Source organism: Talpa occidentalis, unplaced genomic scaffold (assembly GCF_014898055.3).
Source record: "Talpa occidentalis isolate TD23 unplaced genomic scaffold, MPIMG_talOcc4v2.1 talOcc4.2, whole genome shotgun sequence".
Taxonomy (NCBI): domain Eukaryota; kingdom Metazoa; phylum Chordata; class Mammalia; order Eulipotyphla; family Talpidae; genus Talpa; species Talpa occidentalis.
In genome coordinates, this window is record NW_023602073.1 from 868494 (window position 1) to 883918 (window position 15425).

Below are 15425 nucleotides of genomic sequence, written 5' to 3' on the forward strand. Positions count from 1 at the left end.
GCGCTCCTGGGAGCGCCCTGCGAGGCGCTCGGGCCCGCCCTGAGGCGCGGGGCGCAGGCCCCGGCTCCACGCGGTGACCCCTGAGCCTGGCGGCGGGGCGGGCGGCTCCGGTCCGGCAGGGGCCGGGCCGGGTCGGGTGTGGCCAGGGGCGAGGGCGCCGGGCCCGGAGGCCGCGCGACGGTCACGGGGCAGCGCGGTGGCCGCGGAGGCCTGTGGAGGCCGTCGGAGGCCGTCCGGGCGGGCGGGCCGTGCGCGGGGCGACGTGGCGTCGTCCCGAGGCTGCGGGTCCTGCGCCCACACCCGCCCCACGCCGTGTCCTGGGGGCAGGCTGCGCGGGGCCCGCGGCGGGGTCACCGGCGAGGCCGCGCGGGCAGCACGGGCGCTGCAGGGGTGGGCCCCGGGAGGGCCTGCGGGGAAGGGGCGCCGCTGGCCACGGGCGCCCGGCTCTCCCCGCTGCGACGGGGCGCTTCTGCGCGCCCGGGAGGGGCACTTCGGGGCGCAGGCCGCTCGCTGGGGGCCTCCTCCCCTGGGAAACCGCGGCCACCGCCTCCTGCTGCCCCGCCCTGGACCCGCCGCCCCGGGGTCCCTCGGCGCCCTTGGGAGCCGGGCTCAGCCGCCCCTCTGCCGCCCGACCCGCCGGTGGGCCGCCCTGCCGCCGGGAGCCCAGCCGCCGCCCCGGGACCTCGAGGTAAGGAGGGTCAACCGGCCGCACCACGGGCCGCAGCCGACCAGGCTGGCGTGCGCAGCCCTGTGGGGAACGGGGCGCTGAGTGGGATGAGACGGAGGCCTGAGGCCGAAAAGGCGGCCGGTGGGGAGCCAGGGCTCGCCAGAGTGTCTGGGGACAGGAGCTCAGGTGAAGACTGAAAGGTGGGGAGAAAAGCAGCCCCGGGCGTGGGAAGGGCAGAAGCCTGTGCCCAGAAGAGGGCGCGCGCAGGGTTCTGGGGGAGCAGGTGCTGCCAGGTGCATTCTGTCCTGTCAGGGCCACAGGCTGCTACACACTGGCGGGCACCTGTCCATGCTGGGGACAGTGCCACGGGCTGGTTGAGGCCATGCCATAGTCTGTCCTCCAGGAAGAGGCACGATGGGGGAGATGGGACACGCACCAGGAATGACTGTGCCTCCTCAGAAACCACCAGGCAAGCGTTGGGCGGGGGCTCCTTTGGGCTGATCACAGCCTGGAGCTGAAGGAAATTCTAGGCAGAGTGGACTGGCCTCACCAGTCACGGAGCTCAGATGCTGCTCCGGGCCCCAGGGCCCCAGCACCACAGGAGACTCAGCCTCCAGCTCCAAACACGGCCTGCCATCCTCTTGGGCAGAGCTGAACGACACTGCCTCGGCACCCCCAGGCCAGCCTGCTGAGCACTGGGCACCAGGGGCAGGCACCCCAATGGCGGCCAGTGAGGGGCTGTGGCCGCCCCCCCCACCCAGGAGATGGGCTAGGACAAGAACCAGACTGCAGGGAGGCCCCCATTGGGTGGGGTGTGCTCGGGCCTTGGGGGAGCTGCCCTCTCAAGCCCAGTGCTCTTGTGGCCAGGGCAGGCTCGCCAGCCCCAGCCCCCGAGACAGAGCGCCCGCCTCCTCCCCGCACTCAGGTCGCCCCACACCCAGCCTGACCACCAGGCCAAACCTCATGTCCTCCCAGGGCGAGCATGGACCCTAAGAGGATTTGTCGTGTTCCACTTTAGTTTCGGTTCTGAGACTAAAGCACTTAAGATTTTGTAATTTTTCAGATTAACTTAAAGTTCTGTCAAGAACCAAATCCACCAGAGCATCCGATAAGAACAACTGGCTAGCCAGGGAACAGTGGTTCTCCCACACCTCTCTAGTGCGGGCTTGGCCAGGCGGCTTCTCTGAAGCAAGACACTTCTAAGGAGAGAAAAGTGCCATCTGAAAAACAAAGCGGGTCTGAAGCCCTCCCGAGCTCCCCCTTGGGTCAGAGACAGAACAGCGCAGGACAACTTAGTTCTCACAAATGTACCATTTTCTTTTTCTTTTTTTGTTAAAAAAAAAAGGAGGGGCTGGTTTTCTAGATCCGATCAGCAGGGCTCTGCCGTGTCTCGACCATGGTGCGACAGAGATCCCCGCTCTTTGAGCTCAGGGGGTGTTTTGGGAAGGTGGGCGTGGCAGCAACAGCAGCAAACACCGCAAGGGCTGGGGCGGGCAAGCAGCAGGCCGCGCGGCCTTCAGGGCACCGGCGAGGGCAGCAGGACGGGCAGCTGGTCGGCACCCGGCTGATCTGGGCTTATCAGAAGAAACGCGTTGTTGCTGTCGCCCGGCCCAGGCAGGCACAGCTCAGCCACCCGGCAGCAGCGGTGGGGCGCCAGTGAGGAGCAGGGCGCGCAGCCAGCACCCTGAAGGCGGTCTGGAAGCGGTGCGGGCGGCCACTGCTCGTGCACACACGCACACACAGCACTTTTAACGGTTTAAAACAAACCAAATTTGTTACTTTAGAAAAATGAGAACCGTGCGCTCGGACACGCCGCGGCCCGCACGGGCTGGGTCCACATGGGCGGGGCTACTGCCGCGGGGCTCGCCTGCATTGACCAGCCGGGCCAGGCACCCAGGCGGGCTAAGCGCGGACTGGACTGGTGCACAAGGGAACATTTACTCGTCAGATCCCACTGATCTCTTCTGTGCCCGCTTCCTGGGCAATCGGCGTGGCGAAGCTTTATCTGGAAGACAAGAGAACATTTTACTTCCTGCACATTACAAGTACGTTGAACACAAAAGCACTAAAGAACACTCACCGCGACGTTCCAAACAGAACACTCGTGCAAGAGAGCCCTCGAGCAGTAGCGCAGGCTCTCCCCTACCACCCTGTCCACACCAGCCTTTGAGCCCACCCTCCAAGAGGCGCTGCAGTTACAGGGAAACGCGCATTTGCAGTTCAGGCGGAAGGGGCCACGGACGCGGCTACATGGTGGCAGCCACCAGGCAAAAACCTCATATCCTACAGCCGGGCACGCGTACAGTTAGCGCACGTGGAAAATGCTTCACAAGGAGCAAAGCTGTGTGACGTTTGCAGCTCAAAAGTGTTATGTCGAGCGTACAAATCAAACTTCACAAACGCAGCCCTGTGGTCTGCATGGCTTTTGGCAAATGCACAGATCCGCCTGCCACGAGCGGCATGGCATCAACCCGGGCCTGCCCGAGGGAGCATGACCTCTGCCCTCTCCTCCGCACTTGTCACAAGCAGTGAGAGGGCGTCGCCTCTGCCCAGCAGAGCCGCAGGCTCGTCCTCGCCCGTCCCCCAGGAGACCACGCCACCAGGAAAACAGCGGCTGTTCTCTCGCCGGCTCCATCTAGGGCCCCGCATGCTGCCAGGGTAACAGCGGTGGCAGGCCCTGTGGGATGCGGGGTCCACAGACCCGCCCCAGCCCAAGAGCTGCCAGCAAGTCAACCCTCTCCCTGCCGGGCTGCCAGGGGCCAAGCACCCAACCTGCCTTGAATCCGATACCACTACTGCCTTCGAGGGGCTGCCTGCCCACTCTGCACCCAGGGGCCACGGCTCTCTTCCTTCACCCCAGTGCCGCCTGCCCGCGCACGGCACCCCTCCAGCACACACTCCTCAGCTGCCCAAGCATCCACATCTGCCGTGCGTGACTAGTTCCCTCCAGCAGATGTGAGCTCCTGGAAAAGCAGTCATGTCCATGCTCCCCCTGGACAGCCTCTTGGTGTCCCGCACAGGCCTGAGGCCTGGCGCACCTCACCCCTGATGACGGCCCAGGCCCCAGTGGCGTGTGCTGGCCTTACTCAAATGCCTTTCCCTGCTCCTCCGTGGGGTCGGCCCAACCAGCTGCCTAAGCTCAGAGCACTCACCTGCCCCAGGCACCTCAACTCCCCCAAAGCCCTGTCTGCCCCACTTCAGAGACCTCCCCCAACCCGAGGCCCCCACCACTAGTGCGCTTCATGCGGCCTAACGACCCCTGGCTTCCTAACACCATCCACCCCATGCCCACTCCCAGCAGCCCCTGCTCCCCAACCATCTGACCAGAGCGAACCTCAGCTCCTGCAAGCACGTGTCCTCTGCTCTACTACCCGACGCCTCGGCTGCCTAGAAGGCAGACACCATGAGCAGGTTCAGGAGACCTCGAAGACGCCTTTTCACGCAGCGCCTTGCACTCTAGCCCAACCCCCGCAGAGGACGCCCATCTCCTGCAGGGAGGCCCTCCAGCTGACACTGCCCACCCACAGCACACCCCAAGACCAGGAGCACCGTCCACCCGGCAGCCCTGAAAGGGCTCGGACAGAAGGAATGAGGGTGACATGCGTGTGAAGCTGCCATCTCACATGCAGGTGGATGCAACCGTGCCAGTGTGCATGGCGCTGGGGACCGGTACGGAGTGGGTGGAGGAGGGGCGGCCACCCCCTGTGCTGGGCCTAAGTGGTGCTGTCTCTGGGTGGGGACGGGACCCTGCTGTGAAACCACGGCACATGCAACACCTGCGCTTGGCTAGCTGCGAACTTCAGTCCACACCGTGTGGTCACATGTCTTCACTGAGAGGGAGAGCCTAGAAACACCACCCGTCTGTGGAGAGGCCCAAGACAGACACGCGCACGGAAGAGACCGAGCATCGGCGAAAGACGCAGGAGCATGGAGCAGGGGCCGCGAGACGCCGCCATTCAGGCGGCCAGCCATGCCCTGCACACCTACACACTAGCCGCGGGGGAAGTGGGCGGACCAAGAAGCCAGCCCAGACCTCACGTCTGAGCGAGGGGTCCGCAGTGTGGCCGTGCTGCTCCTGCAGCCAGGCTCTTTAGGAATCCGTTTGCAACTGTGGGGAGAAGCTACGCTCTTTTGCAAAGATCACTATTTCAGCTGGCTGCACGGCTGACAAAACTGAAGTGCACATTACGTAAACTCCCAGAAGCATTTCAGGGTTATTCTCTCAGGGCATCACGGCAGTCAGCAGCCCCCACTGAGAAGGCAGCGCGTGGGCTCGGTGGTGAGTGGGGTTAGCTCTCCAATGACACGACGCCAGGGAGCAGCGCCGCCCCCGCTAAAGGTGCTCAAGGTGCGTGTGCGGCACGAGCCCCGGCTGTCGCCACCACCACCACCACCACCGCCGCCGGCGCCATGGCCTCACCTCTTCTACTCTGCACTGAAGCAACAGGAGAGAAAAGAGGAGAAAAGTTAGGGACACAGAGAATTCTCACGTTTGCATGTAAACTGCAGGCTGGGCAGCATTTCTCAGTTAGGCCCGTGAGCACCACATGGCAGGCAGTGTACACTGTCAGTAACCACGGGGCACGAGTCTCTCCAAGCAAGAGCACGGACCAAGCGTTTCTGTTAAATGTGAGCCACTGCATCTAAGGCGCGTCAGCCCCACTGAGAGAACCGCCGCCCAGTTGGGCACTTACTGATCTGGTTCAGCGTTTCCTGGGGAATCCAGCTCATGTCCACGTCATTCTGGCTGGAAGTGCCCATCTCCACTTTCTGCATGGGTCTCTTGCGCTGAGAGAACAGAAATGTGTTGTTTTAAGGAAGCCCCACCATTGTGTCCACTATGACCTTTACTCGCTGACAGGCACGTCCCGCCCTGCTTATGCATCTCAGGCATCAGAGGACACCCAAGTCTAGCACTCATGACGTGACCAGGACCAGACCCTGATTCCCCTCTGGCTCTCAAGACCTGGGCCCTGCTACAGAGCTCCACTTCCTGGTCCACCTGGGGCTGAAGTAAATTTCTCTCTGCACCGTGATTTCTTACCTCCTCTGGGAAGCAAATCTTAAAAAACAATCTCCACATTAAATAAAATGTAGGATGATTACTGAGATGTTGCCTGCAGGCAGGTTAACCAGTTGGCGGAGATGAGATAAACATAAAAACACCAATGCTAACGACCTCAAACTCTGTCCCTAGAGTATAAGCAGCAAACTGCTAGAAAGTGATTCGATTCCACATTGATTCTACTGAAAAAGAACTATATTAAATAACAGTATTAACAATGAAGTCCAAAAATTAGACTCTGAGTTCACAGAAAACTGAGAATCAGCTCTATGCCCAGGGCAGGGAAAAGGAGATGGCGGGGCCTCCCCAGTGGTGCAGGCGGTTGGGTGCAGCACTGTGAAGCTGTCCACTCTGTCTCTGGTGAATCCTCTCACCCTCCTGCGCATCTGGCCTGTATCCTGGTTCTTGTATAAATGAATCTTAAATGAAAAAAAGGAGATGGCGGCACCCCCGAGCAACGCCAGCTGAGTGCCCCGCGGAGACGCAGGGACGCCCTGGAGTCAGCACCTGGGGTACTCTCTCTGAGGAGCAAGGGCTTGTGAGTAATGTTAATTTTAACATGCGGGGCTGCGGCTTCAGGGCGCATAGCAGGCCTCGCCTGCAGGTGTCCCTTCAAAAAGGCACCACAAAGCGGTGGCCACACGAGCCCCTGCAGGAGCGAGGGCAAGAAGGCGTACTTGAGAGGCCTACCCGGGGCCCACATAGCACTGCACAGTTACCTTCCTAGACTCCAGGAGCTGATGCAGGCCGATGACCACTAGGAGCCCAAGGCCAGCAAGGAACATGTACATGAAGACTCTGTAGGAGAGAGACCAAGTGGTGTTAGCAGGCATCCTGTGCCCCACTCCCAGCAGCAATGAGCCTGGCATGCCACAGACTCTCCAAGCAACTCTGGGGAGGGGCTTTCAATCCGGCTTAAACCCGGTGCTAAGGTCCGTGTACACCGTCACCTGAGAACCACCAGTCCATCAAAATACTCAGGACAGATGAGCTGAATAAGATCACTTTCTAATCTGTGACACTCAAGCTCACTTAGCAAGGAAGTGCACCAGGTCTCATGCCCTCCGATGTTAGGTCTCTTGTATACAACTTGGTTTAAAAATTACTTCTGGTTGGGGCCTCTCTGGGGCCTAGGGGTTGAGTCTCAGGCTGTGACCGTTGCAGCCTAAGTTCAATCCCCAGCCACGGAGCTGACCCACAGGGTGCAGCAGACCTCTCCTGTCTCCCCGCTGTTCCCCTCAGCAGAAGGTTTCAGTGGATCTGCCTGTTCTGCTCCCCACGCTGTCTCTGGGGCATCATCTTACTCCCCCCGAAAACCGTTGGTCTGCACCCCAATTCCTCTACACAAAATAAGTAAAAAAAAAATTACTTCTGGGCCTCCCTGGTGGTGCAGCGGTTGAGTGCTGGGCTGTGAAGCTGCCTGCAGCCTCTGCAGCGCTGGTTTGATTCCCCAGCCGCCAGGCGAGGGTCCCACATGACACGCAGACCTCTCCTGCCGCGCCCACTGTTCCCCTCAGCAGTGTACTTCGGTCCCTCTGGCTGTTCTGCTCCCCGCTCTGGCTCTGGTGAATTCTGTCACCCTCCCGCGCTTCTGACTGTACCCAGTGCTTATGTAAATAAATAAATAAATCTTAAAAAAAAAATTACTTCTGTTGAATTGCATGTAAGTACTCAGTAAGAAATGACTCATCGTTCACAAAGAACTGACTTTTCAGGGTAAAAATCCCCTAATTAATGTTTTCAACAGCAATTTTAGAGGCATTCTGCATTAGCTGGTGCCCAGCTGAAGAGCATGGGGGCACAGAAGACGTCAGCAGGGCAAAGGGCAGAAAGCCTACTGCTGTAAAAAGTGTCTTTCAGTTGTATCTGTCCTCCCTCATTGATGGGAACAGCTTTAAGAACCGGGTGAAGAACGCCGTTTGCAGTCAGGACATCCCCACTCTGTGGCCCATGTCGTGTTCACCATTTTCTACATCGCTGTGGGGTGCTCGCCAGACTTCTGGGCACCACAGACGGCGCTCACCCAGGAGTGCAGGCATGGAGGCTGAGGGCGCCCTCCATACATCCGGACAGAGGCCCACAGAGCAGTTTCCACTTACGTCTCTCCATCTAGCCCATCCTCTCTTTCGATGATTGTAACCGTTTGATTGAAGACGGCATCCTGGAACACGTTACCCTGTTTAAAAAAGAAAAAAAAAAATCCAAGACTCCAAGACTCCAAATCTAAAAATCCAATCCAAGACTGAAATGCAGTGTGGGAATGAAGAGTCTCAAAGCCACTCCCTGAGCTGTATCCCCTCTACAAGGCCGGTGAGACTCAATGCCACCCAGGTAATCACAATAACTCCATGGCGTGACGTGCTTCTCCCACAAAACAAAGTGCCTCCAGCTTGGCAGCTGACTCCCCTTTTTCTGGGTGGGGGAAGAAAGGCGTGAGGACCAGGGGAGTAAGAGACAGACAAAACGTGCAGAAGGCAAGCCCACGGGACACGTCACCAGAGGCGAGGGAGAGCGTGGGGAGCAGGGGAGGGGCTTGCCACAGGCCACGTGGAGAACAGACATGAACAAGAGTCCTGTTCCAGACAGAGAACTGGAAATCACTATAATCAGCTGGTGATTTTCAGTATCGCATTACTTCCTGTTGTGCTCTTGAAACAATTACTAGCTCGACACAATCACATCAGAATCACTGTGACAGACCCTAAGAGAGCTGGTTCCAGTGTCCTTTCTCAACGCTCCTGCTTGTTACTAAACTGTAATTATACACTTTTTACCTCAAGACTTGCAATCTGTATTCTTATTCTGACAATTCAGGAACCAGAACACACAGAGGAAATTGATATTCAAAATGAACTCAAATTGGGGCTCCCCCAGTGGCGCAAGGGGTTGAGCGCAGTGCTGTGAAGCTGTCGGCAGCCTCTGGAGTGCAAGTTCAATCCCTGGCCAGGGAGCTACCCATGTGGCATGGCAGACCTCTCCTGTCTCCCCCGCTGTTCCCCTCAGCAGTGTACTTCGGTCTATCTGCCTGTTCTGTTCCCTGCTCTGTCTCTGGTGGATCCTCTCACCTCTCACACCTCTGGCCTGTACCCCAGTTCTTGTATGCATAAATAATTATTTTTTAAAAAATGAACTCAAATGATATATGCCTGTTGGATTAAATTTAATTCTGATAACAGGATGAAATATAGGATTCTTCAAGTTACTCAACTATAAAGCTGAGGAAGCTTAATACCTTATTTTGAAGACAGAAAGGATGAGAATCCCTTTCTACTCTCACAAAAGGGGAAGCTTAACTGCAGCACAAGAAATGTAGCTAACGCTGACACTGAGTGATGAAAGGCGGAATAAACCTCCCTCCAGAAGAGGATGGTAATTCCTTCTAAGGAAACTCCTGGAAAGAGCAATGGTTTAGATTGCATAGTATGGATGTGAAAAACAAGAAGGCCACAGAGCTTTTATCAGGCTCCTGATCCCTCATAAACCATAAACCTTCCTGCTAACTATCTTAAAAATATTTGGTTATGTTTATTTATGGAATAAAATAGCAGAAAAATGGCTATAGAGAGCCCTCAGAACTTACAAATTAAACAGTTGAGGGCAAAAGGCAAGCACCAAAAACATGTTTCAAACAAATCACGCAGTCCACAGACGGCAGAGCTCAGCCCAGGGGCTCCGCCCGCCCTCGGAGGCCCGTCCACTGCCCTAGAGCACTGCCCGCGGCCTGGTTCCCCGGTTGGGGACCCCGTGGTGCCAGTTTCCGTCCCTCTACTATACTACAGAGCTGCAGACTGTGCTCTAGCTTCACCTGGGGGGGGGGGGCAATCAGTTTCAACCCAAACTGCCCCAGGACATGCAATTACGAGAGCATTCAATGAGCAGTGTGACTGTCCTCATCCGTCTCTAACTCAGGCAAGTCAGAAGGGGGCGGAGGGCCTTACGTTTAAGTCCTTGTAGTTGAGGTTGATGACCAGGCCAAAGGGCCGGCCGCCCATGGGCTCCGCGGGGATGAAGGAATACTCGAAGGTGGCCTGCCTCTGGGGCGGCACGACGGTGTTTAGGGGAAGAGCCGTGAAGTTCTGGATGTAGAACTGGTAGTCCTGAGGGTAGCGGAAGGAGGCGTCCAGGGACTCGACAATGAAATCTTCCGTCCCCTTGTTTGTGAAGCCGACCAGGAACTTCACGATGTTGTTTGCCGGAAAATCTGCGGGACGGAGACAGGGAAGTCAGGTCAGAAAACCTGTCAGGACACACTGAGGACAACCAGGTAACCGAGAACCATGGGGGTCCGCCTGCTACATGCCTGGGTGTAGAATCCCCTCCCCAGCACAGCGTCATGTACCCGCCAGCCCCCGGGGGGGCACGGACAGTCGGCCTCTGTCTCCATGAGGGTTCCAGAATGGGCCCAGCAGCTTCACACCCCAGAGAACTGCCCACAGGGAGCACAAGTCTCAGGGAAGTCACACCTGCTCCCACCCCACTTCAGACAGGGCGAGGAGAGCCACAGCAGACGGCAAAGCCTAGAGGCTCAGCTGAAATGGGAACTCTGTCAGAGCATAGTTCATCCAACAAGCCCTGCGTTCTATGCAAGTACATTTGAAAGTAAGACCCAGGCCTCCCTGGTGGCGCAAGGGGTTAACACACAACCTATGAAGCTATCTGCAGCCATTGCAGCACGAGTTTGATCCCCGGCCAATCAGGGAGCAACCAGCATGGCGCAGCAGACCTCTCCTGTCTCCCCGTTGCTCCCCTCAGCAGTGGATTTCAGTCAGTCTGCCTGTTCTGCTCCCCGCTCTGTCTCTGGTGAGTTCTCTCACCCCCTGCATCTCTGGCCTGTACCCCAGTTCTTGTATGCATAAATAAATCTTTAAGACCCAAGGCGGCTGCCTCAAGGAACACCCTTAATTACGCTTTTGTCAGCATAGAGTCCTGGCAACAGATGGAAACCTGCAGAAGACAAGAAGATCACTCAATCGTGCCCTGAGTGCATTGTCCTGAGAGAGGCGTTCCACCCACACTGCAGACGTGGGGCCCAACAGACAGTCTGCACACCAAGTCCACGCTGTCCACTCAGCCTCCAGATGGCCCAGGCCGCTCTCTGAACCTCACTTAACAAGAGATGCCACCGGCTGCCGGGGAGATGGCACAGGGGCGAGAACCATGCCTGGGCAGAGCTGCCCCACAGGCCATTCTGGTCACCTCCCTTCATGAAACCTGCCTCTAACCACGGCCTGATTGTGAAGATGTATTATGTCACTAATGTTTACACTCAAAAGGAATTATTTTGCTGTCACGACAGGTGCTGACGCACCTCAGGAAGGCGTCAGATGCTCCCCTCTTACCTTCTCCCTTCACAAACAGGATGGTTGTGTCTGCACTTGGGGACGCTTCAGGCTCACCAGATACATCATCTTCCTCTTTATCTTCTGCCTAATAGAATGGTAAAAAGGGGTTACTAAGGGGAAAACACAGCATCATTTAAACATGACTTCCCTCCACTCAGAACAAAACACAGTTTCCATGAGGCCTTGCTGGGACTGGCAGGGGCACATCTCTGGATGTCAGCAGCACCCACGCTGGTGAGCAGATCTGGTCCGGGCAGCAACAGGGCTCCTCAGCCTCAGGAACCGAGAAGTCTCTGCTGCCATGGGCTCCATGGCTGCGAACCACGGCCAAGGTGTACCGACAGCTGGCCAGGCCTGGCCCACACCTGCCTGGGGCCCAGAGAGTCCACTGCAACTAACAGAAGCAATGTCTGCTGAGAGCATGACACACAACTTGGAAAAAAGTGGGCTAAAAAAAGTCACTAACAGCCACACTTTTCTAATAATTCAATATTTTTATTAACTAAAAAATATGAACTTGGGGATTTTATTCTGGGGGAAAAAAAAAAAAAGACCACATACAGAATCATGAAAGGTTCCAAGATCAATAGTGGCATAATGGCAAGAGAAGCAAGCTCAGGGGTGCAGGCCGGGCAGGGGAGGCGGGTGCTGGTGGGCATGGGCCACAGAGGATCTGGGTTAGCCCAGTCTCCTGACTGCCACACCTTACTGTGTAGTGAGGGCCAGGCTGGAAGACTAAGATCTTCTTTGAGCCCCACAGGCTTCACAGAACATATTCTCTACAGACAGACAGACAGACACACACACACACAGCCTCAAGACTGCCCTAAGTGCAGAGAAAGAATATGTCCCCCTGGCTTGGAGAACGGTGCCTGACACAGAGCAGGGACTCAACGAGACGTGCTCACCTCATAAAGCCAAGGAGGAAATGCTGCCCAAGGCCAGAAGGCTCAGTAGGCCCTCTCCACAAAAGAGCAGGATTGTCCCACGGCTCTACCCCCTCCCTCAGTGCACAGCCATACCACCCTTGTCTGTTCTTTGTTTCACTTCTCCCATTTCAGAAATACTCACTGGCCCACCCTGAGTGACTGGGCCTGTCCTCCCAACTCCATCCACTTTGATCACAGCAACAGATTTCTAAAAGGCTCTGCCTTGCATGTGACATACACAGACCAGAACACACTGACCACTAACCAAATCTGTGGGTTCATCTTCTTCCACCTCTGCTTCGTCGTCTTCATCTTCAATCACAGAATCTTCAACTGTTTCTTCATCTTCTGTAAGATCTTGGGCTGTTGCTAATGACCCTAGCAATAAATATAAAACAGGCAATTAACCTTTACCCTGGAAAACTCCTGTGGTTTAATCGAACCTGTAGGAAAATTTCCCAAGGGGTAATACAATGCATCCAAAAGTACTCACGTGGCTTGTCTTATTAAAAGGCTCAACTGCATGTTAATTTTAATGGGAAATGTTATCTAATTTTTCATAGAACCCAACAGTTGAAAATAAACTGCAAGAACTAAAATTGCCTTGAGGCCTAAGTAAAAAGCTTACAGCAATTTTGTTACACAAATTAAGGAAAATGATACATTTTTTAAAATAAGAAACTGCAACATTTAGTCCCTGGCATTAACCACATGAAACAAATGATACCCAACCTCAAATTTAAAAGAAAATAGTAATCTCAACATCTAGGCAAGAAACACTGTTAATGCAGATTCCAGCTAAAATGATTAGGACTTGACAGCACGTGAGTTCAAGGGACAAATATCGATGTTAAAAAAAATGGATTTTTTTAAAAAGATCCAGTGATTAAAAAAAAAAAAAACTAGCTTGCTCTTATAAAGCACATTCTGTCTGGTAAAAACTATACTGATACTGTCAGAGTTGACAGCAGAGAAAACATGCTTTTGCTTTCCTTGTGAATTCAAACATGTTTTAAGGTACTTTTAAAATTTCCTCTTGAAGATCAAAATAAAAGTTTTGCCTAATTTTATTGGCCAAAAGACTCTAGGTTACATGAAATCTATTTCAGGCAAGACCCTCGAAAGGAATCTCAAAGCTACAGTGATTCCACCATTTCTCAGAGCGCTGATGTGGCATTCTGGAGAGAATGGCGGTGTGGGAAATAGCATCTGCTAAGGACCCCAGTTTTCAGTGCTGCTTCCTCGAGTTCCTACTGGAGGCTGATATTTACGCAAATTAGCAAGGAAGGGCGAGCTGAACATTAGGGCTGGAAAACAGCCTCTACTCCTTAATGAACAAAGACTAGAAGAGCCCCCTCCCAACTTAGGAGTCATTTCAAAAACCGGTCAGATAATACTGACTGGAGCTGTGCTCCTCTCTTTCACTCTGTGTATGAAATGGCCTTTCACCCTCCGCTTCAGTGGACATTAAACTAGTTCAATACGAATGAGCAACAATTTGGCACCTATAAAGTCTAATAATTTCGAGTTGGACAATTAAGAGAAAAAACATCTTTTGATGTTTTCCTAACAACGGCGTGTTTAAAGACAGCCAGTTCGGTTTGGCTCTTCAATGGACGTTTCCTTAGACAGAAAACCTTCTTAAAGCCCGAAAAGAGTAACAGTCTCGAGTATCCACATGGAGAAGTGACCAATTTCCTTTGAAAATCCAAACGCCCCGAGCAGCGAGCAGCTCCTAAAGGAGGCGCAGCCCCCTCGGCCCGGCTCGCCCGTCCCCGCGCAGCGGGTGGACAGCTGTCACCAGGGCTCGCTGCCCTCAGGCCGCTGGGCCGCATCCCGGGCCCGGCGGCCCATGCTCCGCACCGGCCTCGTCCTGCCAGGCCCCTGTCACACCGGCCCCAGGCCGGGGCAGCAAACCTGAGGAGGAATAAACGCCCCGACGGCGGGCAGAGCGCGCCTCCCAGGGCCGCGCAGCGCCCCTCAGGCAAAGAGCGCCCCGCCGCAGGGCGAGGGCGGGCCCCGGCGCTGGTCGGCGGGGGGGTTGGGGTGGGGGGCGTCCCGGGGGCAGGAGCCCGCGGGCCCCAAAGCCCGCGCCGAGCTGGGGGCGCGGGTCCCCGCGAATGAATGAGGCCTCGGGCGCGCAGTTAGAGACACGTCAGCCCGGCCGGGGCGGGGCGGGGCGACGCGGGGGAGGGCCCCGGCCCGCCCCGGGACCCCGGCCCTGGGGAGCCCCGCTCGGCCGCGACCCCCGCTCCGCCGGACCCCACCCCGCGGGACCCCGCTCCGGCGGGGACCCCGCCCCGCGGGACCCCCGCTCCGCCGAGGCCCCTGCCCGGCCAGGACCCCCCGGCCCGCGGGACCCCGCTCCGGCCGGGACCCCGCCGGGACCCCGCGGGGACCCCGCCAGGACCCCGGCCCGGCCCGGACGCCGCGCCGAGGCCCACGGCGGGCCGGGAGCGGAGCCGGGAGCGGGGCCGGGGCCGGGGCGGCCGCGCTGCCGTCCCCCGCTCGGCCCGCGCCTCACCTCCGGGGCCGCCGCGGAGCAGCAGCGCGGCGGGGAGCACGAGCAGGAGCAGCAGCAGCAGGCGCGGGGGCAGCCCCATGGCGCGGCCGCTCGGAGTCCGGCGCGTCGGCGAGTGCCCGGCGCCGGCAGCAATGGCGCTACGCCGCGTCCGGCGCCGCGGGGGCGGGGCACGCACGCGCAGGCCGGCGCCCCGCCCCCGCCCCGGCGCGCACGCGCACGCGCACGGCCCGCCGCGCCCCGCCCCCGCCGGAGAACGCGCCACGGTGGCTGCGCGCCGCGCGCGGCCGGGCGTCACGTGGCCGCGGGCCTCGGGTTCCCGCGAGAGTCGGGCCCTCCGCCCCGCGTTCATTGGCGCGCTCGGGCCGCTGCGGAGCCCCGCGCACGCGCGCTGCGGCCGTGGGGATTTTAAATGTCGGCGCTGCGGTGCCGCGCGTCGCCCTGAGGGCTCTGAGGAGCGAACCTAGGTTTGGGAGTAGAGCGCGTTTCCAAACCAGAGGCTGTAGGAACGCCCGGGCGGACCCCTCCCTCTGGGCAGCGGCCCCTTCCTCAGGGCAACGGCCCCCCTCCCTCAGGGCAGCGGCCCCCCTCCCTCAGGGCAGCGGCCCCTTCCTCAGGGCAGCGGCCCCCCTCCCTCAGGGCAGCGGCCCCCCTCCCTCAGGGCAGCGGCCCCCCTCCCTCAGGGCAGCGGCCCCCCTCCCTCAGGGCAGCGGCCCCTTCCTCAGGGCAGCGGCCCCCCTCCCTCAGGGCAGCGGCCCCTTCCTCAGGGCAGCGGCCCCCCTCCCTCAGGGCAGCGGCCCCCCTCCCTCAGGGCAGCGGCCCCTGGCGGGGAGCACGGGGCAGGCGCCCAGGGCCGCCCAGTCGGCCCCTCAGCCCTTCTCGCCATCCCCGATGTGGGCAA

The 15425-nt window shown here is 58.0% G+C and overlaps 1 protein-coding gene across 1 annotated transcript; it reads right to left on the minus strand.

Moving 5' to 3' along the window:
- Positions 1-1909: 1909 nt before the first annotated feature.
- On the minus strand, positions 1910-14640 carry SSR1 (signal sequence receptor subunit 1). The gene is made up of 8 exons (XM_037518824.2): positions 14528-14640; positions 12269-12381; positions 11072-11159; positions 9671-9933; positions 7832-7908; positions 6452-6530; positions 5362-5455; positions 1910-2672 (listed from the first exon to the last, which is right to left on the minus strand). Exons 1-8 carry the CDS (start codon positions 14604-14606, stop codon positions 2605-2607), a joined length of 861 nt encoding a protein of 286 aa, XP_037374721.1. The 5' UTR covers positions 14607-14640; the 3' UTR covers positions 1910-2604.
- Between the last annotated feature and the right edge of the window lie 785 nt (positions 14641-15425).